The sequence below is a fragment of the Callithrix jacchus genome, chromosome 12, assembly GCF_049354715.1.
Source record: "Callithrix jacchus isolate 240 chromosome 12, calJac240_pri, whole genome shotgun sequence".
NCBI lineage: Eukaryota > Metazoa > Chordata > Mammalia > Primates > Cebidae > Callithrix > Callithrix jacchus.
Window position 1 is genome coordinate 115484865 of NC_133513.1, and position 26350 is coordinate 115511214.

The 26350-nt window shown below is 48.1% G+C and overlaps 1 protein-coding gene across 45 annotated transcripts in view; it reads left to right on the top strand.

Moving 5' to 3' along the window:
- Positions 1-26350, top strand: part of TACC2 (transforming acidic coiled-coil containing protein 2) — a 246073-nt gene that overhangs the window by 105222 nt on the left and 114501 nt on the right. For 36 of the 45 annotated variants that reach the window (XM_035269317.3, XM_054243402.2, XM_035269326.3 and 33 more), the window contains one exon: positions 25911-26036. The exons of 7 other annotated variants lie outside the window; for them this stretch is intronic. In XM_035269317.3, the coding sequence (XP_035125208.3) occupies positions 25911-26036 (126 nt within the window). Of the gene's footprint in view, positions 1-9118; positions 9468-25910; positions 26037-26350 lie in introns of those variants that run through there. 2 more of the 45 variants (XM_078346683.1, XM_078346684.1) reach the window with 2 other exon arrangements.

Consider the following 26350-nt stretch of genomic DNA (forward strand, 5'->3'; position numbering starts at 1 on the left):
CAGGAGCAGGCTGTTCAGTTTGCATGTCCATGAAGTTATGTAGTTCTGAGTTAGTTTCTGAATTCTGAGTTCTAATTTGATTGCCCTGTTTTCTGAGAGACTGTTTGTTATGATTTCTGTCTTTTGCATTTGCTGAGGAGTGATTTACTTCCAATTATGTGGTCAATTTTAGAGTAGGAGCAATGCGGTGCTGAGAAGAACGTATATTCTGTGTATTTGGGGTGGAGATTTTTGTAGATGTCTGTTAGGTCTGCTTGGTCCAGATCTGAGTTCAAGTCCTGGATATCCTTGTTCATTTTCTGTCTTGTTGATCTAATATTGACAGGGGAGTGTTAAAATCTCCCACTATTATTGTGTGGGAGTCTAAGTCTCTTTGTAGGTCATTAAGAACTTGCTTTGGCCAGGCGCGATGGCTCACGCCTATAATCCCAGCATTTTTGGGAGGCTGAGGCGAGTGAATCACGAGGCCAACAGATTGAGACCATCCTTGTTAACATGGTGAAACCCTGTCTCTACTAAAAATACAAAAATTAGCTGGGCATGGTGGCGCGTGCCTGTAATCCCAGCTACTCGGGAGGCTGAGGCAGGAGAATTGCCTGAACCCAGGAGGTGGAGCTTGCGGTGAGCCAAGAATGTGCCATTGCACTCCAGCCTGGGTAACAAGAGCGAAACTCCGTCTCAAAAAAAAAAAAAAAAAAGTACCCGGGTGCTCCTGTATTGTGTGCGTATATATTTAGGATCGTTAGCTCTTCTTGATGCATTGATCCTTTTACCATTATGTAATGCCCTTCTTTGTCTCTTTTGATCTTTGTTGGTTTAAAGTCCATTTTATCAGAGACTAGAATTGCAACTCCTGCTTTTTTTTTGCTCTCCATTTGCTTGATAAATCTTCCTCCATCCCTTTATTTTTAGCCTATGTGTGTCCTTGCACATGAGATGGGTTTCCTGAATACAGCACACTGATGGGTCATGACTTTTTATCCAATTTGCCAGTTTGTGTCTTTTGATTGGGGCAGTTAGCCCATTTACATTTAAGGTTAATATTGTTATGTGTGAATTTGATCCTGCCATTTTGAGGCTAGCTGGATGTTTTGCCTGTTAGTTGAAGCATTTTCTTCATTGTGTCAATGGTCTTTTCCATTTGATCTGTTTTTGGAGTGACTGCTCTGGTTGTTCCTTTCCTTGTTTAGTGCTTCTTTCAGGAGCTCTTGTAAGGCAGGCCTGCTGGTGATGAAATCTCTCAGCAATTGCTTGTCTGTAAAGGATTTTATTTCTCCTTGGCTTATGTAGCTTAGTTTGGCTGGATACGATATTCTAGGTTGAAATTTATTTTCTTTAAGGATGTTGAATATTGGCCCCCACTCTTCTGGCTTGTAGGGTTTCTGCAGAAAGATCCACTGTGAGTCTGATGGGCTTCCCTTTGTGGGTAACCCAACCTTTCACTCTTGCTGCCCTTAGCATTTTTTCCTTTATTTCAACCCTGGTAAATCTGATGATTATATGCCTGGGGGTTGCTCTTCTTGAGGAATATCTTTGTGGTGTTCTCTGTATTTCCTGGGCTTGTATGGTGGCCTGCCTTGCTAGATTGGGGAAGTTTTCCTGGATTATATCCTGAATAGTGTTTTCCAGCTGGGATTCGTTCTCTCTGTCACATTCAAGTACATAGATTAGGTCTTTTCACATAATCCCTCCTTTCTTGGAGGCTTTGTTCATTTCTTTTCACTCTCTTTTCTCTATCCTTCTCATTTTATTTCATTGAGTTGGTCTTCAATTTCTGATATCCTTTCTTCTGCCTGGTCAATTCAGCTATTGAAACTTGTATGTGCTTCGTGAAGTTCTCATGCTGTGTTTTTCAGCTCCATCATGTTGTTTCTATTCTTCTCTAAGTTGTTTATTCTAGTTAGCATCTCATCTAACCTTTTTTCTAGGTTCTTAATTTCTTTGCACTGGGTTAGCACATGTTCTTTTAGCTCTGAGAAGTTTGTTATTACCTACCTTCTGAAGCCTGTTTCTGTCAATTCATCAGATTCATTCTCCATCCATCTTTGATCCCTAGCTGGTGAGGAGTTGTGATCCCTTGGAGGAGGAGAGGCATTCTGGTTTTTGGTGTTTTCATCCTTTTTGCTCTGGTTTCTTCCCATCTTAGTGACTTTATCTACCTGTGGTCTTTGTAGTTGGTTACTTTCAGATGGGGTCTCTGAGTGGGGTCTCCTTTTTGTTGATGTTGAAGCTATTTCTTTCTGTTTCTTAGTTTTCCTTCTAACATTCAGGCACTATTGCTGCAGGACTGCTAGAGGTCCACTCCAGACTCTGCTTGCCTGGGGATCACCCGCAGGGGCTGCAGAACAGTAAGGGCTGCTGCTGGTTTCTTCTTCTGTTATCTTCATCCCAGAAGGGTACCCGCCAGTTGTCGGCCTGAGCTCTCCTTTATGAGGTGTCTCTTTGGGTATACGGGAGTCAGGGAGTTGCTTGAGGAGACAATCTGTCCCTTATAGGAGCTCAGGTGCCGTGCTGGGAGCTCTGTTGTTCTGTGCAGAGCTGCTAGGCATGTACCATTAAGTCTGCTGCAGCGGAACTCATAACTGCCTCTTTTCCCAGGTGCTCTGACCTAGGAAGGTCAGCTTGATTTATAAATTCCTGACATGCTGCTGACTTCTTTCAGAGATTTCCCACCCCGCATGGAGATAGTCTAGTCACAGTCTGCCAGCAGAGGTGTTGCTGAGCTGCTGCAGGCTCTGCCCATCTGCTATGTGAACTGCCTCGGTATTGGTGGACTGCCTCAGTAGTGGCAGACACCCTTCCCCACACTGAGCTGGACTGTCCCGGGTCCAGCTGTGCTTGCTGTGAAACTCTCAATCCAGAGCTTTTCAGATTGCTTGTTTTGTGGGGGTGTTACCCGCCAAGTCAGATCCCCTGGCTCCCTGTCTCAGCACCCTCCCTTTCAGTTGAATGGGCGGCTCTGTCTCCCAGGCATTCCAGGCACCAATTGAGATGGCCACCCAGATTTGTGTGAGTTTCTGTGTGCCAAACCAAAGCACCAGCTGTGCTGAAAACTCATGATGCTTTTCGGCCAGGGAATCTCCTGGTCTGTGGGCAGTGAATACTTGTTTGGAAATATAGTGAGCACTCACCATCTGTGTTGTTCTTGCTGGGAAGCGCACTCCGGAGCTGTTCATATTCAGCTATCTTGGACCCTCCCATCACTTTTTTTTTTTTTTAAGACAGAGTCTTACTCTGTTGCCCAGGTTGGAGCGCAGTGGCACAATCTTGGCTCACTGCAACCTCTGCTCCTGGGTTCAAGTGATTCTCCTGCCTCAGCCTCCTGAGTAGCTGGGATTACAGGTGCCTGCCACCACATCTGGCTATTTTTTTATTTTTAGTAGAGATGGGGTTTCACCATGTTGTCCAGGCTGGTCTTGAACTCCTGACCTCATGATCTACCCACGTCTGCCCCCTAGAGTGCTGGGATTACAGGTATGAGCCACTGCATCCAGCCTGTCTTAAACATTTTTATCCACTTGTTGATTGATGGGCATTTGGGCTAGTTTCATATTTTTTCAGTTCCACATGGGCACTCAGAGGGTGACTGCAGATGCTGGTGAATATTTTATCCATTAATGGTTATTTCTGTGTTTGGCAAATTTGAGCACAGGTTTCTAGCCTGGCTTCTCATTTTTATGTGTCTTGCCACTTCTCAGAGAAAGCAAAATATTGTTGCCACAACAGAATATTAAAGGAAGCTGCAAACACATCGCAAAGTATTGCTTAGTGGACAGGGACATGATTACATCCTAGGCACTGATTTGCCTTTTGTATTCTGCAAGACTCCTTTGCGGATGATGATGTGTTTTGTGGTCTTTCATTCATTTCTGAAGCTTTAGGTCTAGTATCTACCATATGAGCACTTCTCAACACCACAGTTGACAGCCCTTTGAAGTTGCTTTTGGCTACAAGTAACAGACTACCTAATACAAGAAAACTTCAACAATCGGGTTTATCATCTCACCAGCAGGAAGTTTCGAGGTTGAGTAATTCATTAGCTCAGCAACATCATTGAGGACCCAGGCCCTTTTCATCTTCCTCTCTGCCCACACTCAGTGTGTGACTAGATGTTCCCCTCATTGTTTCAAGCTGGCGGCAGCAGCTCCAGGCCCTGTGCTCTTGCATGACCATAGCAAGAGGCAAAAAGACCCCTGACAGTCAGGAGCTATGCTGTCTTGTTTGCGTCTCTTCCAAAGAGTGAGGAAACTGCCTCCAGAAGGCCCAGCTGACTTTCTCTTCTGTTTCATTGGCCAAGGATGTGTAACAGAACCGTGCCTGACCCAATTATTTGGACAAAAGTAAGGAAACAAGGAGGGAAAACAGCAGTTTTGAAAGCAACCAACAATGCTTGCCACAAAACTTCAGATGCAGTTTCTCCAAGTATGGTCTGAAAAGCCTCTCTTTTAGAATTATCTACAGGCTGGGTGCCGTGGCTCACACCTGTAATCCCAGCAATTTGGGAGGCTGAAGTGGGCAGATCACTTGAGGTCAGGAGTTTGAGAACAGCCTTGTCAGCATGCCGAAACCCCGTCTCTACTAAAAATACAAAAATTAGCCAGGCATAGTGTCAGGCACCTGTAACCTCAGCTTCTTGGGAGGCTGAGAAAGGAGAATCGCTTGAACTCAGAAGGGAGAGGTTGCAGTGAGCCTAGATCACACCACTGCACTCCAGTCTGAGGGACACAGTGAGACTCTGTCTCAAACAAACAAAGTAATAATAATAATAATTTTTTAAAAGAATTATCTAAAATATGCTTGCTAGAATGCACATTTCGTATTTATATATATATATATTTATTTCAATAGGTTTTTGGGGAACAGGTGGTGTTTGGTTACATGCATAAGTTCTTTAGCGGTGATTTCCGAGATTTCAGTGCATTGCCACCTAAGCAGTGTACACTGTACCCAGTGTGGAGCCTTTTATCCCTCACCCCCGCCAACCATTTTCCCCAAGACTGCAAAGTCCTTATATAATTCTTATGCCTTTGAGTCCTCATAGCTTAGCTCCCACTTATGAAAGAGAACATAGGTTTGGTTTTCCATTTCTGAGTTACTTTACTTAAAATAATGGTCTCCAGTTCCATCCAGGTTGCTGAAAATGCCATTATATCATTCCTTTTTATGGCTGAGTAGTATTCAATGCTTTCTCTGTCTTTACATATATAAATATATGTCACGTTTTCTTTTTTTTTCCTCGAGACAGAGTCTTGCTCTGTCGCCCAGGCTAGAGTGCAATGCCTCAATCTCAGCTCACTGCAATCTCTGCCTCCTGGGTTCAAGCGATTCTCCTGCCTCAACCTCCCCAGTAGCTGGGATCACAGGCACGTGCCACCACACCCAGCTAATTTGTTGTATTTTTAGTAGAGACAGGGTTTCACCATGTTGGCCAGGCTGGTCTCGAACTCCTGACCTTGTGATCCACCCTCCTTGGCCTCCCAAAGTGCTGGGATTACAGGCGTGAGCCACTGCGCCCAGCCCACATTTTCTTTATCACTCATTAATTGATGAGCATTTGGGCTGGTTTCATATTTTTTCAGTTGTAGGTTTTACTGCTGTAAACATGGCATGTACAAGTATCTTTCTTCGTGGAATGACTTTTTTCCTCTGGGTAGACACCCAGGAGTAAGATTGTTGGATCAAATGGTAGATCTACTTTTAATTCTTTAGGGAATCTCCACACTGTTTTCCATAGTGTTGTACTAGTTTACATTAAAAGTGTTCCCTTTCCACCACATTCACACAAACATCTACTATTTTTAAATTTTTTTATTAAGGCCATTCTTGCAGGAGTGAGGTGGTATAGCATTGTGGTTTTAATTTGCATTTCCCTGATAAAATGCACATTTCTGAGCCCCTTCCCTGAAATACTGAATCAAAATGTCTAGAAGCTGGGCCCAAGAATCTACATTTTAACATTAACCCAGTGAGCCTTACTGGCACTGAGCGTCAGCCCCACAGTCTGGTGGTTGTGTTTGTCTCCTAGTGATATTTTCATGTCATAGACATCCCTTCAGCAATGCTAGTCCTGTTGAGCGGAGGCAGGGGGCTCAGGAAGAATGAAAACAGACTTCAGAAATTCCCTTTCCAGCTCTTGCTTTTAGAGATTCAGTCAGAAATATTAATTGATGCAATGATGCTGTCTAGCATTTGCTTCGAAATCATCTGAGTAGCAGAGGGAAAGTGGGATTGTGGCTAACACAGCATTAGCCATCATTTGATAACGTTGGAGCTGCGTGTTACACATAGGGTGTATTACATGGTTCTCTCCACTTCAGTTTTCTAAAGTCTCCGTTCCAGAGGCTCGCTTTGTCGCGATGCCACCTTTGACCCTGGGTAAGTCAATCTCCTTTGGGTTTTGGCGTAAGTTCTCTATAAAATTAGTGTTTTTGCGTTTTCTTTTTTTCCCCCTTCCTTCCTAATGAACCTCTTCTCCAAATAAAATTTTATGTGAATCTTAAAGATATGACAAATAAAAGTGAAACAGCTGTCTCTGCAGGTGCTATGGATGCCTTTAAGATAACTCCAGAAACCCTAGGACTCTGGAGAAGATAGTTGAGCAGCTACTGTAGAGCCTCACTGTAAACACATATATAGACTACCCTGCTGCAGAACTATAGCCTGGTACTCAGAGCAAGAATCCTTAGGAAGTGAAGATTCAGCCTACATAAAGATTCAGCCATGGATGCAATTTCTAAGGCATATGTTGCTGCCTGCAAGTTAGTCTTCAGTAGAGTCCAGGTATCTCAAGACAGAGAGCCCAAGCCTGAATCTTTCCTCCTCTGTGCCATTATTGCATTGCTACCTTGACTTGGAGCGGGAGAAGATGGCTGTGCACATTTACTGTAGCTCTAGGTTCACTATCTAGGCAAGATTTCTGGTAGTGGCTAGGATCAGAGCTACGTGGGCTGGCCAAGAGTTTTTGCATGGCAGAATTTGAGGCTCAGTCCTGTATGATATGAGAAGCCCTTGATTTCATCTTCTAAGGAGTTGGTCCTACATGGGCCCATGGCTGTGTCTGAATGCTGGCTGCCCAAGACCATTGCACTGCTCGAGCTCAGTCGTTTCTCAGAGAGGTGCTGAGGTCAGCCTTCCTCATTCAGAGTAGTTCTCCTGCCGTGAATGACCTTACACTCTGGAGATGTTAATGAAATCCAAGCTATCTTAAAATCCTTCAAAGAAGGGATTAAGTCACAATAATAACCAGATACCTACTGCATTAGTTTCTTGTGACTGCCATAATAAATTACCACAAAACTAGTAATTTTGGCTTAAGACAACACAAATTTATTTTACTGGGAGTTCTGTAGGTAAAATGTCTAACATGAGTCTCACTGAGCTAAAATCAGGGTTTTGGTAGCGCTGTGTTTCTTTCTGGAAGCCCTAGAGGAAAAACCCATGTTCTTGCTTTTCCCAGCTTCTAGAAGCTGCCCACATTCCCTGGCTTCTCGTCCCTTCCTCCATCTTCAAACTCAGCATCTTCTCATCTCTCGCTCATTCTGCTTCCACAGCCACAGCTCTTTCTCTGACTCTCTTTTTCCTCCTCCTTCCATTTAAAGGACCTTCATGGTGACATTGGGTCCACCTGGATATTCCACGATAGCCTCCCTAGTTTAAAGTCAGGTGATTAGCAACTTTAATTCCATCTACAGCCTTCATTCCCCTTTGCCATGTAACTTAACATATTCACAACTCCTGGGATGAAGATGTGCCCATCTTGCTGGGGCCTTCCTTTCGCCAACCACACAGACCTACCAGTCAGTTTCGAAACAGAGTGGCACCTTCCTCTGTCTTGAAGGATGTACATCTGTCAACTGGAAGGGGCAGTTTCACATGAATGGATGGCACCTCAAATTCATCATAGCTCTTTGCCCAGTTGGGGTGCTGGAGCATACACGGCACTGAGCGGTGCATGTTTCTACCAGAAATGGATATAACAACCTACATTTAGGGCACAAGAACCTGGAGGACTGGGCATTCCTATTCTCACTTCACCAACTGCAGATGGCACACATTTAAAATAGCCTTTTGGGGTCTAGGTTATCAAACTTGTGAAATTGACACATTAATAAGATACCAGGAAACCCGTGACAAGCATGTGAACAAGGAATCTATTTACATTTCCATCAGAACTGTGACTCTTAGAAGCACTAAGTTATTTTAAAAACAATATTTTCACAGAAGGCAGTAAAAGTCTATTCTTTATTCTACAGAGAATCCTCATTAGGGGCCCTTAAGATCTGTTTCTTTAAGAGGAGGAAAGGAAATGCCCAGTAATTTCTGAGTCTCTCGCCCTTTGGTCCCTGGTATATAATTTATAGCAGTGCTTTCTGTGACACTAAACTTAAAATGGGAAGCTTGGTGTCTATATATAGTCATAAGAGCTTCATGATTGGGGCCTAGCTGCAGAAATTTCTAGAGAAAAGGTGACATGCCATAGTGTTGGCAGGTAAGCACCACTTCTGGGGTCAGGTCGATGTTAGTGAAGGAGGTAATTAGGGCCGTAAAGGAAAACAAACCTCACATGCCAATAGATACACACACAATTCCTAGAAATATGGCAGCGGGAATTGGTTTGGATTTAGCCTCTGCCGATTTCAGAGGGTGCACCAGCCAAACAGAACGCACGGTCACAAGGTTTGCATACTGTCCAGCACAGCCCGCGCTGTTTCTGTGGCTAAGCATCATTAAGGCCACGCAGGTGAAGAAAAAAGTGTCGGAAGTTTGGCTCCAGGAACAAGCGAGGCACCATTTCACCCCCAGCTTCTTTCAGAGGCTCCCGGCTAGCTTCAGGCGGGCAGGGCCCAGCGGAGGAGGCGCGGGCCGCCTGGCCTGTACTTGACCTTCCCAGTCCGTTCTCACGCCACAGCCTTCTCGGCGTTGCCAGGCGTAGCGGGAAGGCCGTGGAAAAACTAAGAACAGTAACAAGTTGTCATGACTCAGAGACTCCTGGAAGTCTGTAGTGCCTCCAGGAGCAGCGGCAGGGCCGCGCGTCGGTCGGTCCGTGCGTCTCTCGCCTGCCGCTCTGCGGCCGCGGGCCCCTCGGTGCGTCTGGGCGCGCCGCGGGCCAGCCCTGCGCATTCCTGGCCGGGGAGGAGAGCGTGGCGGGCGCCCTGCGCGAGCAGCTGGCGGAGCGCTGGCCCGGCTCGGAGCGCCCAGGGCTGGGGGAGGAGCCTGGCCCCGCCGCCGCCGCTCGCCCAGTCATTGGCCTTTTGTGCTGCAACTTTTCCCGAGCCTTTCGGGGAGCCGCGCCGGCCCTGCGCCGTTGTCCCGGGAAAGTTTGCGTCCCAGGGCCGCGCTGGGCCGTGGTGACCCCACGCGCCGTGCCGCCACCGGACTCGGAAAGCCCAGCGACCCCGGGCTCTCTCGCAGTGGCGTCTCCGAACGAAGGCGGCTCCATGCGGGCCATCCCGGATCTCCCCGGGCGGGTAAGTGCAGGGGCCACGGGCGGCCGGGGTCAGGAGAAGCCTGGCGCCCCCAGGACCTTGGCCCGCAGACGCAGGCGTACTGGAAGTGGTTGAAGCTCATTTCGGTGTCCCCAGCAGGGACTGGACGAGGGTGGAAAAGTGGCTAACTACACATTCGGTCCCCTGCTGGTAGAGGAGGGTGGCTGCGGGGAGACCGCGGGACCTGGAGTATCCGCCTGGGAGCCTGGTTCCCTTGAGTGGGAGCCCAGGGGTCAAAGCTCGTGGTCGGGGCGCGCGCCAGTGGCTAGGATTCCCGCTCACAGTTGGGGTCTCCGCGCATGGCTGTGGTCGGCGCCCGTGACCGGGCTCCCAGCCAGGATTGGGGTCCCCGCCCTTGGGCGGCCTCTGCGCCTTCTCCCCAGACTCCTTCCCAGCTCAAGTGGTCCCACTGGGTGGCGCGAGGGCATCCCCAGCGGCCCACGGCGGCGCGTGGACTGGCCATAAAACTCTGCGCTGGATTTCCTTCGAGTTTGGGACTTTTAAATTCCCGAATAGTTACGTCAGCAGGGCCAGGCGCACTTCGGGGATCGGGCGCAGCACGTGATCCTCCCGGGCGTCCCCTCCGCGTCCTTGGCTCCCGCCGCAGAATGCATCTCTGCCTCGGGGAGTCCTGGAAATCCAGTCTCGGGCGCTGGGATTTGCTGACCACGCTGTGGCCGAGTGTCCTCCTCTGTCCTGTCCTGGTCTTTTCTTAAAATGGCTTCATCATCATCACTACTGTTGCTGTCTTCAGGCTCTTGTCAAATGCTAGGATGGGAGATTGTGATGGGGGTGGAAATACAGCTGAAATAGACGCTGTGGAGGGGAAATAGAAGCGGGGCCTAAGGAGGGGTGGCTAGTGAGGGTCGGGGGCCCTCATGTCACATTGAGGGACATTGAGGATCCTAGGGCAGTTTCCTGTGCTATGCCAGAGGAAGGTGCGGCTCTGTTACCAGGCAGAGAACTCTCCCCACTCTTGATTCTCTGATTCCCTATTGAGGCCACATTTCAAAGCCATTTCCATTTATCTGGAAATAACTTTCTGGGACTGTCAGGTGAGGCAGTGTTTCATCTGTGATTTTCATTCTTTCAGATGCACGTGCAGATTTCACAGTTGAATCTTCAGCAGTGTTTTTAGGGTTGACAGTTGATGGAATTTGGAGGGTTTTGTTGAGAATTGCACTGTGAGTTCCCTCCCAGAGCAGCTGGCTTTCCCTTCTGAGGCCAGGGGGAGGGCCTCCTGAGAATGGGGCCGGTTAAGCCAGGCGGGTGAGTGGATTCCCACGGGGCTCCTTCTCACAGGCTCTGCCTGGGACTCATTCTCTGGGAGGGGAATCAGAGCGGCAAATAGGCCAGCAGCCACCCTCCCTGTGCAAATGCCACAACAACTCAGCTACCCAGAGCTTCTTCCTTGGCTCCTGGACCGTCACTAGTCTCTCATCAAAAGCTGCATCCCGAGCCTCAGAAGTGTGACTGTGGAGTACGACCTGCTTGTATTACAGTTATTCATATACCGGGTTACAGAACTGCCATATGGAAATCTTTGGGTCAAATGCTGCCCCCTCTGTGGAACTAGATAGAATTGGCCCCTTGTCTCTCCGTTCCAGCCATCCTCTTTTCTCTCTTAAAAAACAATGTTCAAGAAACGTGCTTGAACATTTAAAATAATTTAGCAAGAAGGAAACTTAAAGATCAAGGTTTCATTGTGCAGATACGAAAAGGGAGACTCAGAGGAGTCCAGGGTCTTGGCCAGGGCCACACATCAAGGTAGGACTCCAACCCCAGTCCCTGGACACTTGGCCTGGTGTTCTCTGTGCCAAGTCCTGTGGCCTCGTTTTTTTTTTTGGTTGTTTGTTTTGTTTTTTGAGACAGAATCTTGCTCTGTTGCCAGGTGCCCGGCTGGAGTGCAGTGGCGCAATCTCGGCTCACTGCAACCTCCGCCTCCCAGGTTCAAGCAATTCTCCTGCCTCAGCCTCCCAAGTAGCTGGGACTACAGGCACGTGCTACCACCCCCAGCTAATTTTTGTATTGTTCAGTAGAGACAGAGTTTCACCATTTTGGCGAGGATGGTCTTGATCTCCTGACCTCATGCAAATGCCACAGCCATTTGCGTCGGCCTCCCAAAGTGCTGGGATTACAGGCGTGAGCCACCTCGCCCAGCTGGCCTCATTGGTTTTATTTGGCTTTGTAGCCTGGTTATTTGTGTTTGATGCTTCTATGGAGACAGACACTGCTTGAGGAAGGATATGTCTGGTTCAAATGCCACGCCACAAGAGTGACGTGGCCCGGGAGGTAGATGGTGGTTGAATTGAATAAGACACAGCCCTCCCCCTTCAAGGAGGGGTGTGAGTGTGTGTTTGTGTGTGTGTGTGTGTGTGTGTGTGTGATACCTGAGCATGCACATATTGGGCAGGCTTTGTGGCAGGGGATAACACCCCAGGAGGGGATGTCTGGATATGTGGGAGGATATTTTTGGTTGTCCCAGTGACTAGGGAGGGAACTGCTATTAGGAGGATATTTTTGGTTGTCCAGTGACTGGGGAGGATGCTTTTGGCGTCTAGTTGGGGAGGGCTGAGATGCTATCATGGGAGAGTCCTGCACGGCTGAGAACTGCCTCATTGCTGTTGCCCAATGCCAATAGCGTCCTGATAGAGGATGCTGCCAGGGTTTGAGGAATCATCAGAGACAGTTCTCATTGGGAGGATGAAAGAAAGGGTCTCTGGGCTTGCCCAACTCTGGACTGTAAGCGTAGATGAAGCTGGGAGAGAATGAGGGCTTGATGGAGAGCACCCGTGTGTGTGTACATGCATGTGTATGTGTGTGTGTTTTTCTAGGACTTGGTTCCACAGCCAATAGCAAACCATTCTTGGATTTACTGTAGTTGGGGTTTAGCAGGCCCTTGCAAGTTTTGCACAGATGATCAGGAGATGGTTTAGGAAGTTGGCAATAAAATCAGTAACTAGTGCTGGCTAGAAGAGCCTGGAGATGGCTGTAGGACTGGGTGCCCTTGCTTATCCCTTTGTGACCAAGGTCTGTGAATTCCTCTCCTCCTTGGTGGCTGGCTGGGTTTTTTTCTGCCTCTCCTCTGTTGAGGTCACAGTCCTTGTTTATAACCCCAATAATTATTTCCACAGCAACACCCTGTGATGACAGAACATCCTGAGGATTTTGAAATCATTCAGGAGAAATGAGAGGCATGAGAAAGAAGACCCGGGAAAACCAAAGTTTACAGAGCAATGCATCTGAAACAGGCAGAGGAGCAAGTGAAATTCCCCAGAGAGTGTAGAGCTGACGATCCTCTGAAATGGAGGTGTCATTTCAGATGTGCTGAGTAACACCTCTGTCCCCCTCCCTCTGCCCGCTATCCACAGTGCGGGTTCCAGTCTGTCACTTCGCAAGTGTATTCAGGGCTGCTAATTGAGAGAAAGCAAAGTCCCCAAGACTTATTTTCCTTAGGTTGGGGGAGAGCAGTATAAAGAAAGCCGAGAATTTAGAGACAGAGATCCTGTATTAGAGTTCCTGCCCTCCCCCTTACTAGCTGTGTGACCTTGAGCAAGCCGTGAAGTTGTAAAGTGTCTGAATCACCTTCCTTCTCACGGATGGTAGGGCTGGTTATCCCTGCCCACCTGGCTCTCAAAGCTGGGGAGGCCAGTGAAGCTATGCACATGAAGATACTGGATAAACAAACTGTAAAGTGCTGTGCAAATGGAAAGTTAGTGGTGTTTGTATTTTTCATCTCATTATGATTAGAAGTACTGATTTAGGGGAGATGGATTTCCTAACACCTCCTGTAGCCTGTGTGCGTCAGTGTTGTTTAAAATGCAAACCAGGAGACGTGCTATGAAGCACAGTTCTTCCTTATTTAGCAGCAACATGCTCCCTCCCTTCCTTTTTCCTTCCCTTTCCTTTCCCTTTCCTTTTCCTTTCCCCTTTCCTTTCCCTTTCCCTTTCCTTTCCTTTCCCTTTCCCTTTCCTTTCCTTTCCCTTTCCCTTTCCTTTTCCTTTTCCCTTTCCTTTTCCTTTTCCCTTTCCTTTCCCTTTCCCTTTCCTTCCCTTTCCTTTCTCTTTCCCTTTCCTTTCGCTTTCCCTTTCCCTTTCCTTCCCTTTCCTTTCCATTTCCCTTTCCCTTTCCTTTTCCTTTTCCCTTTCCTTTCCCTTTCCCTTTCCCTTCCCTTTCCCTTTCCTTCCCTTTCCTTTCCCTTTCCTTTTCCTTTCCCTTTCCCTTTCCTCTCTTTCCACAGAGTGTCACTCTGTTACCCAGGCTGGAATGCAATCGCACCATCTCAGCTTACTGCAACCTCTGCTTCCCTAGGTTCAAACGATTCTCCTGCCTCATCCTCCCGAGTAGCTGGGATTACGGGCATGTGCTACCACGCCTCGCTAATTTTTGTATTTTTAGTAGAGTCGGGGTTTCACTACATTGGCCAGGCTGGCCTCAAACTCCTGACTGCAGGTGATCCACCCTCATTGGCCTCCCAAAGTGCTGGGATTACAGGCATGAGCCACCACACGCAGCCTGGGTGTTAGCTTTCATACCTTGACTGAAACCGGTTCATCCCAGAAACTTAGCTGGCCCAGGCCTCTGTATTCTAGAGCTCCCAGGTTGGCTTGTGGTCAGCTATGTAGCGAGGTCTCTCTCTGATGGCTGACAGCCCTGGCCTCATTTCTTGCTGCATCCTCAGTGCCTTGTGTTGTGTTTGGCAGAACAGATTTTCCGCAGTTTCTTGTTGAATCAGTGAATGAATCATCTCTCTTGAACTGTGGGCTCTGTGGCTTTGCTCCTTGTGAAGGGTCTACACCTCATTGCATTGCAGGGAAAGCAAATGGAGATCATGTTGCTGCTTGTGTGGTTTTGGAATCAGGGAAAATCTATGACTCTGCTAAGGTCCTGAGACCTGAAACAATTTTCAGATCAGAAAATTGTTGGGCTGGAAAAGACCCTAGAGATGAATAGCTGAAACCCTCATTGGGTGGAAGAGGTACCCGCAGCCCTTGGAGGAGAAGGGTCTTGTGCCCCCACTTCCTGGTAGGTAGAGCCACGCTGGTGCCCTGGCTGCTGCTCACACTCGCTCCTTAGGGAGGCAGCACCCGCTGGCCCTCCGCATGCCACTCCCTCTTCGTTGCACGTTGCACATCCTGAGTCGAAGCTGCTGCAGCGCTGCAAGGTCATTCCCTGAGAGAGCTGGAGTCAGAGCAGCTGGGATGGAGCTCAGCCCAGTGTGGCTTTGGGGAGAGGGACTTCTGGCAGTCACATTGCTCACAGTAATGAAGGGCCTGCACAGAGCCTGGCATGCACTAGGTGCTCATACACATTGCTTCCCTTCACTTGTTGCCACTGGTATTATTTATTTATATTTATTTTGAGACAGAGTCCTGCTCTGTCGTCTGGCTGGAGTGCAGTGGTGCGATCTCGGCTCACTGCAACCTCTGCCTCCTGGTTCAAGTGATTCTCCTTCCTCAGCCTCCCAAGTAGCTGGGACTACGGGTGTGAGCCACCACTCCTGGCCCTGTTTTCATTATTAATCCAAGACCCAGTTGATATTCACATAGAGCCTGGGGTGCCTGAAGGAGCAGCCTGTGCACCTGAGACGCACACCTGGGTGTGCCGGAGAGGCGGGAGGGAGGGCCATGTGTACACTTTGAAACAGTATTGTCAGTGTCTTGTGTTTGGGAAATAGCACATCCTGCAGTGTTTGTCTTAATGGCGCCATCATTTGTGGAGCACTCTGCGCGTGCTGGGCACCTTGCTACAGAAGTATTCACACGACTGGTCACAAGCAATCCTCTCCAACTCCCTTTCCAGGCAGGACTGTCACTGCCATCTTTGACAGATGAAGATACTGAGGCTGTGAGAGGACCTTTTCTAAGGTTGCACAGCTCTTTATTGCTGGAGTGGGGTCAGGCTTGGGCAGTGTGGCCCCAGGCTCTGGCCTCCTGCCACCTGCCCTGTGCTACCTCTCAAGAGGAAGGAGGAGTGGCATTTTATTTCTTCATCTGTGAAGGCTCCCAGGCTTCACAGGAGTATCTAAATAAATGTTTGGGCCTTAAAAAATTTGGCTTCAAAATGTGGCTAAGCACAGCTCATAATTGAAATGGGCAAATGTGCACTTTTGTTTTTTTGAGATGGAGTTTTGCTCTTCTTGCCCAGGCTGGAGTGCAATGGCATGATCTTGGCTCACTGCAACCTCCGCCTCCTGGGTTCAAGCGATTCTTCTGCCTCAGCCTCCCAAGTAGCTGGGATTACAGGCACGTGCCACCATACCTGGCTAATTTTTGTGTTTTTAGTAGACACGGGGTTTCTCCATGTTGATCAGGCTGGTCTTGAACTCCCACCCTCAGGTGATCCACCTGCCTCAGCCTCCCAAAGTGCTGGGATTACAGGCGTCAGCTACTGCGTCTGGCTAATGTGCACTTCTGTGTGGCTGCAGAGCATCACATTGTATCAGCTTCATTGGCTTCTGGACCTGGGCCTCTTCCTTGGTTCCTTCTTTCTAGTAAATGTATTGCTGACTCTGCACTGAGAATTCAGCAGGGAAGGTAGAGGGTCCCTGCCCTGTTGCTGGGGGCCACGATCCCCCTGCTGGCTCTGCCACCTCTCCCTGCCCTGCCAGTGGCCTCTACCACCTCCCGTGTCTCCCCTGGGGCTGTGCCGCTGAACTCTGGACAGGGAGTATGGCGAGCCCACTAGAGCAAAGACCCGGGGAGGCAGCGTGGGTTCCCAGACGCGGACAGGGCCAGGGTTCTTGTCATGGGTCTCTTTGCCAAGTTGCTTAATTCCTCGAGTCTCAGTCTCCTCTTCTATAAAGTAACTTGTCTTCCTTCTTCATAGAGATGACGAGGAATCATAAAAGCAGCATTTGGCAAAGCTCTAGGATACCGTACACATATAAGCAACTAAGTATTTGTATTAAATAATTCCTTTTTTTTAAGCTGAAGTCTCAGTCTTTAAATTGCTGGGCTTTCTCACCCGAGAGTGGAAAATCTATTCTCCCTGCATAGGCTCCAAGGTCCCTTCAACAAGCTGCTTTCCCCAGGGTCCTGTGGGAGATATCTTCTTGTTCCTGAGCTTGAGTCAGGCCCCGAGCGTGCTACGTACTTTCCTGGCTCCTGTGCTCTTGGGCGTGGGTCCCAGTCCTGACTCTGTTCTTCGTCCTCTTGAGAGGAGGGGCTGCATGAGTGAGTGGGTGCAGAGCCTGTCACACAACACCTGGCAACCAAATGCTCACAGTGTGAGCTGCCCTTATGACTGCTGTTAGCATTAATGCTTTTTTGTAATTATTTGTGTTCTAATATTTCATGTATATTCAAATTTTATCACCAAAAATAAAATCAGCGTGCCTGAGACATAGGTGAAGTCCCTGAAATCTCAGGGCCACCATTTCTCTTCTGTTCCTCAGAGAGGTCAACCTCTCTGGTCTTAGAAATCTTTTTTTTTTTTGAGAGAGAGAGTTTCGCTCACCTAGGCTGGAGTGGAGTGGTGCAATCTTGGTTCACTGTAACCCCTGCCTCCTCAGTTCAAGTGATTCTCATTCCTCAGCCTCTATATTAGCTGGGACCACAGGTTCACGCCAACATGCCTGGCTAGTTTTTTTGTATTTTTAGTAGAGATAGGGTTTTGCCATGTTGGCCAGGCTGGGCTTGAACTCCTGGGCTCAGGTGATTCACCTGCCTCAGCTTCCCAAAGTACTGGGATTATGGCTGTGAGCCACCATGCCTGGCCTGGTCTTAGAAATCTTATTACTCAACCTGGCTCCACCCCATGCCTGGCCTACAGATTGCCAGGCCACACTTTTCCACCTCATAGCCATTTGTCAGATCCAGAAAAGATTAGTTGTTTTCCATCATAACTAAAAAGCACCGCTGTGCTTGCCCCGAGGAACCTGGGCAATCTACCTTTCAAAGCGCAGCTGGGTCTGTGGGCCCCTCACCCGGAAAAATGCCGAGGGCAGCCCTGAAAAAGGATGTCCTGTGTGTTCCTCATGTCATGGTGTCTGTCCTGTGGCTTCTAACTGTGGCCAGTGGGTCATGCCCAGCCTAGAACTGGCCGTGAAAAATGCAGATCTTGGAAGATTCCGTTTTGCTGATTTGTGACAGGCTTTTCTTTTCAAAACCAGAGTCAACAGATATGAGCAGCAATGGGCTCAGCTTTCACTCTGTTGGTGAGAACTCCACGGGAGTTCTGAAGTGGGGCGCACAGTTTCCAGGGAGCCTGCTCTTGAGTTGGGTTGCTGTAGAGTCATTTTAAGAGCTGTATTACTCCGCTGGAGTGTTGGCTCACACCTGTAATCCCAGCACTCTAGGAGGCCGGGGGGTTGGAAAACAGCCCAGGTAACATAGCGAGACCTTATCTCTACAATTTTTTGTTTTAATTAGCTTGGTGTGGTGGTGCACGCCTGTAGTCCCAGCTACTCAGGTGGCTGAAGTGGGAGGATCACTTGAGCCCAGGAGGTCGAGGCTGCAATGAGCTATGATGATACCTCTGCACTCCAGCCTGGTGAAAGAGCAGGACCCTATATCTAAAAAAACTAAATTTAATTAAAAAAATAATTTTTAAAAAGAGTTCTATATTACTCGATTTGTATTAGAAAAAAGTCAAAGCAGCACATAAATGATGTAAATTTATTTCAGCTGAACAACTGACTTCATTTAAAGTTAAGTAAATAATCTTCTTTAATCTTTTTTTTTTTTTTTTTTCCAGTTGGAGTCTCGCTCTTGTCCCCCAGGCTGGAGTGTAGTGGCACGATCTTGGCTCGCCGCAACCTCCACCTCCCGGGTTCAAGCGATTCTCCTGACTCAGCCTCCTGAGTAGCTGGGACTACAGGCACGTGCCACCATACCCCACTAATTTTTTGTATTTTTAGTAGAGACGGGATGTACTGTGATGGCCAGGATAGTCTCAATCTCCTGACCTCCTGATCTGCCCGCCTCAGCCTCCCAAAGTGCTGGGATTACAGGTGTGAGCCACCACGCCCCAGCCTGTTCTTTCCTTCTTTACACTCCCCCGCCTGCCTTGGCATCCTTTGATGGCTCTTTCCTGAATTGGCCGCGGCCATGATGGTTCTTCCACAGCAGTGTTCTGTTTGCATTGCCCCTCCTACGTGGACTAAGTAGCTGGCATTGTATTGTAAGGGGGACTTTCCCTTCTTCCCCATTTGTTCATGTCTTTATTTAGATCTAAATGGATGCATAGATTATTACTCTCTTCCATGGGTTATAATCCAGGACTGTGTGTGTGTGTGCGTGTGTGTGTGTGTGTGTGTGTGTGTGTGTGTGTGTTGCTCAAACAGTCCCAGATTTGGCAGTGGGAGTCCCTTTACGTGGTTCTTTTGTCCTTTGACATGACTCCCAAGGAGAAGGCTGGAAGTAGGTGTGTGATTGCGCACATGCACGTGTGCACACAGCCCTCCACAGCTAGTTCTGGATTTATCTGATCCCTCTGATTGCGGCCCTGACCTGCGGGTTCTTTGGAGTCCAACCACCTTCTGTATATGCAGGCTCTTCTCTGTGAGAACCTGGCTCCTGTTATCCTTGATACTGGATACTGTTCTTTTTAATAAATAAGAAGGGGAAGGGAAAAGAAGACTTTCAGACAGAACCATCCTGGAGAGAGGGAGGGAGAAGCTTTTTATTTTCTTCTGGAAAGCCCTTTGCACACATCAGCCTATTGAAGCACTTTGCTTGACTCAGCTATTCTCCTCTCAGGACCTTCCTGGATCATCCCAGCCTGTGGAATCCTGGGTTTCTATGGCAGTTTATTCTTCTGTTATCACCTGCTGCAGTCTGAATGTATCCCTCTCAGCCCCGAAATTCCTATGTTGAAATCCCTACCTCCAAGGCTCTGGTATGGGGAGGTGGGGCTTTGGGAGGTGATTAGGTCATAGGGGCGGAGCCTCTGTGAATGGGATTAGTGCCCTTATAAAAGAGGCCCCACCATGCTGCCTTGCCTCTTCTGCCACGTGAAGATGCAGTGAGAAGGAGCTGTCTGTGAACCAGGAAGGGATCCTCATGAGACACTGAGCCTACTGGCACCTGATCTTGAACTTCCCAGACTCCAGAACCGTGAGCAATAAATCTCTGTTGTTCATAAGCCATCCCATCTATGGGATTCTGTTGTAGCAGCCTGAGCCAATGAAGACACACCCTTCCCAGTTCTCCTTGCTGTGGACTTGCAGCTCCTCCTGCTCGATTAGCCTGTCACTGTTGGGGTGTGCGATTTCCACAAAATCCACCCCGGTGCCTGCCACGGGGCTCTTCCCATGGCCTGGCTCATATGTACAGAACTGAAGATGTGGGCTTTTAAGGCCGGAGGCTGAATGTCGTCCTCTCTGGGCAGAGTCCATTCCACCAGTCTCTGAAGGGGTGACTCATGGCCCTCAGCAGAAGCACTTGTTGATAGGACAGCCTTCTCTCCCTGACATTCCAGTGGCAAATCAACCGTTTGCTGGCCTGACTAAATTTATAGTGGGCTGCAGCAGCTGGTGGCAGCAGCTGGTGGTTAAAATCTGATAGACTTTTTTTTTTCTATGAAAAACATCTCAGTCACTCTAGTCCTGGAACCACCACCAGCAGAACTTGGAAGCCGTTTATAGCCTCTGAGAAGAGCTTTTTAGAAGAATCCCCCCATTTCCCCAGAATCCAGCTCGCTCCCATCCTTAGCCACCTGTAAAATATTCAGATCATTACCAAGTCAGAAAGGCCCTGGGACTGACAGCACAGTGTAAACTGGACAATTTATTTCTTTTTTTAGCAGTCCTGTGGTTCAACCTAATGTATATGTGTCTATCCACATATGTGTTTATTTTTTTATTTTTTATTTTTTTTGAGACGGAGTTTCGCTCTTGTTACCCAGGCTGGAGTGCAATGGCGTGATCTCGGCTCACTGCAACCTCCGCCTCCTGGGTTCAGGCAATTCTCCTGCCTCAGCCTCCTGAGTAGCTGGGATTACAGGCACGTGCCACCGTGCCCAGCTAATTTTTTGTATTTTTAGTAGAGACGGGGTTTCACCATGTTGACCAGGATGGTCTCGATCTCTTGACCTCGTGATCCACCCGCCTCGGCCTCCCAAAGTGCTGGGATTACAGGCTTGAACCACCGCGCCCGGCCATATGTGTTTATTTTTATATCATTATATATAATGATTTGGAATGGAAGGTTTGTAGAACTTTATTTAGAGCCTGTTGACTCTTGAGTTATGCACTGTTCTAACACCCTCAGCCATGTTTCTTAGCCTGTAGCCTGCTAGGAGCAGAGAACTGCAAGGCATAAGCTGGCAGGAGGAGGCAGGTGAGTAGGTGAGCAGAAGTGACAGCTGATGGCCTGAGAGTGAGGGACAAGGCTGAGTATTGTGTAGTCCCGCGCCTTCACTGTTCCAGACAGAAAGGCTAAAGCTCAGAGAAGTCCCCTGGCTTAGATCCACAGTGGGCCTGGACTGGAATCCAGTTCCCTCAGCTTCACATATAGGGGTTGCATTTGGTGCTACAGCACCAATGTCACTCACTTATGTCACAGTTGCCCAGGATGACTAAGTGTCATTGAGAAAATATTTAATTATGTTCAAGATCCTCTGTCTCAAAAAAGTCAGGGAAGTGTTTATGATTTAAAAAATAATTCCATCCCTTGGCTGGGCACAGTGGCTCATGCCTGTAATCCCAGCAATTCGGGAGGCTGACAGGGGCGGATCATCTGAGGTCAGGAGTTTGAGACCAGCCTGGCAACCATGGTGAAACTCCGTCTCTACTAAAAATACAAAAATTAGCCAGGTGTGGTGGTGGATGCCCATAATCCTAGCTACTCGGGAGACTGAGACAGGAGAATCACTTGAATCCAGGGGGTGGAGGTTGCAGAGAGCCGAGATTGCACCACTGCACTCCATTCTGGGCAACAAAGAGCAAAACTCCATCTCAAAAAAAAAAAAAAAAAAAAAAAATTCCATCCCAAAGAATTTAGATGAAAATGCCATCACATAGAGTATGTGGGCAGATGTCTTCCATGTCCTCTTCACTGGGACCTCATTTTCTCCAGTGGTGCCTAATGGATGAAGACTGACTACATTCCTGCCTTGGAATGAGGCAGGCAAGTCTAGGCTCACAGTGGAAAATATGAATACAGAAGCAGGGAAAAGACAGTGGCGTTCTGATTATCTCCATCTCAGAAGGCTTTCACTGAGTTATAGATTGAAGTTGTTCCCTGGCACTTTAAGTAACTTCTTGCATATGTTTTCTAATTTATTTCACTTATGAAAGTAGTATATGTTCAGCATAGAACTAGAGAGTAGACATAAATTTCATTAAGAAGAAAAAACACAAATGATTTCACCACTGAAAGAGAATTACCATTAACACCTTGGCAATTACTTGTCCACATTGCTTCATTGTTCAGGCTATTACTGTCTCTCTCTCTCTCTCTCTCTCTCTCTCTCTCTCTCTCTCTCTCTCTCTCCTCGCTCTCATTTTCTCTTTCTCCACTCTCTCTCTGTCACATGTTCATGTGTGTATGTCTATACGTTGACTGTAGAGATATACATACCCACAAATATTGATATACACATAAAATGTGCTAAGTTTCTTCAATTTATTTTCTGTTAATAATGGACACATTTACATCTAGATACATGAAGACCTACATTATTATTATTATTATTATTATTTTTTTGAGATAGAGTTTTGCCCTTGTCATCCTGGCTGGAGTGCAGTGGCACAATCTCTGCTCACTGCAACCTCTGACTCCCAGGTTCAAGTGATTCTCCTTCCTCAGCCTCCTGGGTAGCTGGGGTTACAGGTGCCACGCCTGCCTAATTTTTTGTCTTTTTAGTAGAGACATGGTTTCACCATGTTGGCCAGGCTGGTCTCCAACTCCTGACCTCAGGTGGGTGGGTCCCACCTCCCAAGGTGCTGGTATTACAGGTGAGCTACCGCGCCTGGCCTACCTTACTTTTTAAACAGCTGCAAACGAGCCCATCCTATGGGTGTGCCTTCATTTGACGTACTATCCTCTACTGTTGGGCATTTTGGTTGTTTCCAGGTTTTTCGTGGTCCTGATTACAGCTGTGACCAGCATCTTTGCCCATGCCCTTAATTATCTCCTTAAAATAAGTTATTGGAAGAACCATGGCTGTGTCAAAAGAAACAGAGTCTTTTATGGCTTTCGGTGTGTGCTGCCAAAACTTTGGGGTCTGCTTTTCCACTCAGGTTCTCTGACTTTGGAAAGTGCATATTGCCTGTAGTTTAGGATTCTACACATTGTGATTCCACACTCAGGAGCCCATCCAGAGCTCCTGCCATCCTCACTCTTGTGGGCTGGCTGCTGCTCCCATTTCCCCTTCTAGAGATCTCTCTCTCTGAATCCTTGGGTGTGGTCACACGGCTTCAGGTCTTGTTCTGGAGGAAGTGGAACGGTGAGTGGGAACATGGAGAATGGAGACTAAGCAGTCAAGTATGGGTGCACACATGTGCTAGTCCAAGTGTATTAAGAAAATAGTTTGCGGAAATTTGCCTTGGACCACCCGTTCTCATTCATCTCAATGCCAAAGGCACTTCATGGCTGAACATTGGGTTGAAGCTTCAGGCTGATTCTGCTTAGGATCAAGTCCCACTTCTCTGCCCTGGCCTTGTGGTCTGTCTCCTGTCCCCCTTTTCTCCTCATGGTCCCTGCGTTGTTTTTTTTTTTTTGAGACAGAGTCTCCCTCTGTCACCCAGGCTGGAGTGCAGTGATGCAATCTTGGCTCACTAAGACCTCTGCCTCTGCCTCTCAGGTTCAAAAGGTTCTTGTGCCTCAGCCTCCCATAGCTGGGATTACAGGTGCATACCACCACACCCAGCTAATTTTTGTACTTTTTAATAGAGATGGCTGGTCTTGAACTGCTGACCTCAAGTGATCTGCCACCCAGCTTGGCCTCCCAGAGTGCTGGCTGGGATTACAGGTGTGAGCCCCTGCACCCAGCCGGACTCCCCCCTCTTTATCTGTACTCTAGTTGCAGTGACTTTTTGCAAACTCCTTCCTGATTCAGGGCTTTCAATATGTGGCTCCCTGAAAGGCGGGTAGGGCTGACGGTAGGGGTATACTCTTCCTTTCTTAAGCTTTACAAGTTTTAGGGCCGGGCGCAGTGGCTCAAGCCTGTAATCCCAGCACTTTGGGAGGCCGAGGCGGGTGGATCACGAGGTCAAGAGATCGAGACCATCCTGTTCAACATGGTGAAACCCCATCTCTACTAAAAATACAAAAAATTAGCTGGGCATGGTGGCGTGTGCCTGTAATCCCAGTTACTCAGGAGGCTGAGGCAGGAGAATTGCCTGAACCCAGGAGGCGGAGGTTGTGGTGAGCTGAGATGGCGCCATTGCACTCCAGCCTGGGTAACAAGAGCGAAACTCCACCTCAAAAAAAAAAAAAAACATTCTAGAGACAGGGTCTCACTATGTTGCCCGGGAAGGTCTTCGACTTTTGGCCTCAAGTGATCCTCTAGCCTCAGCCTCCCCAGAGTGTTGGGATTATAAGCATGAGCCACCGTGCCCAGACCCTCTTCCTTCCTCTTACTCTTCAACCTTTGGGACAAAGCCACGTGTGGAGATTAAGAGCATGACTCCTGGGGTCAGGCTTGGGTTTGTATCCTGGTTCTGCCACCTACCTGCTGTGCAGCCTTGGACAAGCTGCTCAGCCTCTTTCTGCCTTCGTTTTTACATCTGTAAAATGTGTTTATAACAGTATCCACCTCATAAGGGTTATTGTGAGGGTCAAATACAGTGCTGTCTGTATGTACTTAGAACAGTTCCTGGCACGTGGTAAGCACCAGGAAACATTCGTTGTTACCGAGCTGGCCTCAGCATGCTCACCACACCACAAGGAAGCTTTCCACCACCCCACTGCAGGCCAAGAGCTCTTAGTTTGTGTTCTCATCACCATCTGCACCTTCCTTCTTAGCAGTTACTGCAGTTGTTACTGAATAAGCATTGTAGAAAAAACCCATCTGGGCCAGGCAAGGTGGCGCATGACTGTAATCCCGGCATTTGGGGAGGCTGGAGTGGGAAGATCGCTTGAGCCTTGGAAGTTGAGGTTACAGTGAGCCATGATGGCGACACTGCATTTCAGCCCGGGTGACAGAGGGAGATCCTGTTTCAAAAAAAAAAAAACAGAGACAAAAACTGATCTTGCCTGAGGCTGTCCTGTGAGAGGTCCCATGAAGGCAGGTACCACTGCTCTCTTGTTCACAGCAGGGAACTGGTTTTCAGTAAGGGTCTGCTCAAGGAGTGGAGAGAATGGTCCTGCTACTTAGGCCTACAGAGCAGAGTTCATCAGAAATTCCCTCAGGGACCTCGCCGACGACAGGATAGGGTAACCGACTACAAGACAATGGGTGTCTGAGGACTGTGCCTCGTCCAGCATCCCGAGCCAGCCTGTGCTAAGAGGTTGCAGACTCTCTCAGTCCCTGAAGGACCAGGGTGATTTTTAAATTTCTAACTCATAATAGATGAAAACTTTAAAAAATATAATTAAGGCTGGATGCGGCGGTTCATGCCCGTAATCCCAACACTTTGGGAGGCCGAGGCAGGTGGATCACCTGAGGTTAGGAGTTCGAGGCCAACCTGACCAACATGGCAAAACCCCATCTCTACTAAAAATACAAGTATTAGGTGGGCGTGGTGGCGGGCACCTGGAATCTGAGCTACTCAGGAGGCTGAGACGTGAGAATAGCTTGAACCTGGGAGGCAGAGGTTGCAGTGAGCTGAGATTGATTGCAACATTGTACTCCAGCCTGAGTGACAGAGACTCTGTCTCGACAACAACAACAATATATATAAAAATTATATATATTTAAATTTATATATTTTTTATATATTTATAGAAATAAATATAATTTATATATTATTTATACATATATATATATAAATGAATTACTAGAAAAAAGAAGTGAAACTCAAGGCCAGGGTTTCTCAACCTTGGCATTGTTGATGTTCTGGGCCACATAGTCTTTTGTCTTGGGGACTGTCCTGTGTGTGGTAGGATGTTGAACACATCAACACAGTCTATCAAATTGCTACAAAGGGGCCAGGCGCAGTTGCTAACGCCTGTTATCCCGGCACTTTGGGAGGCTAAGGTGAGTGGATCACTTGAACTCAGGAGTCTGAGACCAGCCTGGCCAACATGGTGAAACCCCATCTGTACCAGAAATCCAAGGATACAAAAATTAGCCAGGCGTGGTGGGGGCGTGCCTGTAATTCCAGCCACTTGGGATAGACTGCTGATAATCTTGTCACAGACAAGACTCAGCATAGACTGGTGACAGACCCTGCTTTGAGCAGCACCAAACTCATCCCTCATAGAAAGGGAAACTGAGGCCCTGGTCAGGATCCAGATAGCAATATGCTGTTAAAACACATTTAAAACTCATAGGAATATTTCTGAGTTTTGGTTCTTTCCCTTTTCTCTCCCCAGTTCACCTGTGGCAGATGATGTCATCCAGCCAGCTGTCCCCACAGACCTGGAAAACCCATCCTTAGTTGCCTCTTCCCACCACGGTGATGTTGTTGGCCAGGTCTCCACAGATCTGACAGCCCAGAGGTACGCTGGGGGCCTGGAGCTGGTGGTGAGACCCTGGGCGCAATCCCTGAGGCTGCCTCCCTCCCCCTGTCCCCTCTTCTCTCCTGCAGTTTCACCCTCTCTGCGCACACACGCAGGGTTTGCACATTTATCCTGAACAGGTATGTGCCAGGGCTGGAGCCTCTTCTTGTGACCTTAGGAATGATCTGAGACACTAGGAAGACTAGGAGACTAGGGTCTCCCCCGACCCAGCCCCCAGCACATATAAGGGGCATTTTAGAGATTTTCCCATGTGGTCTTCAAGGTCCCCATTTGAAACAGATGTCCTGCAGGAG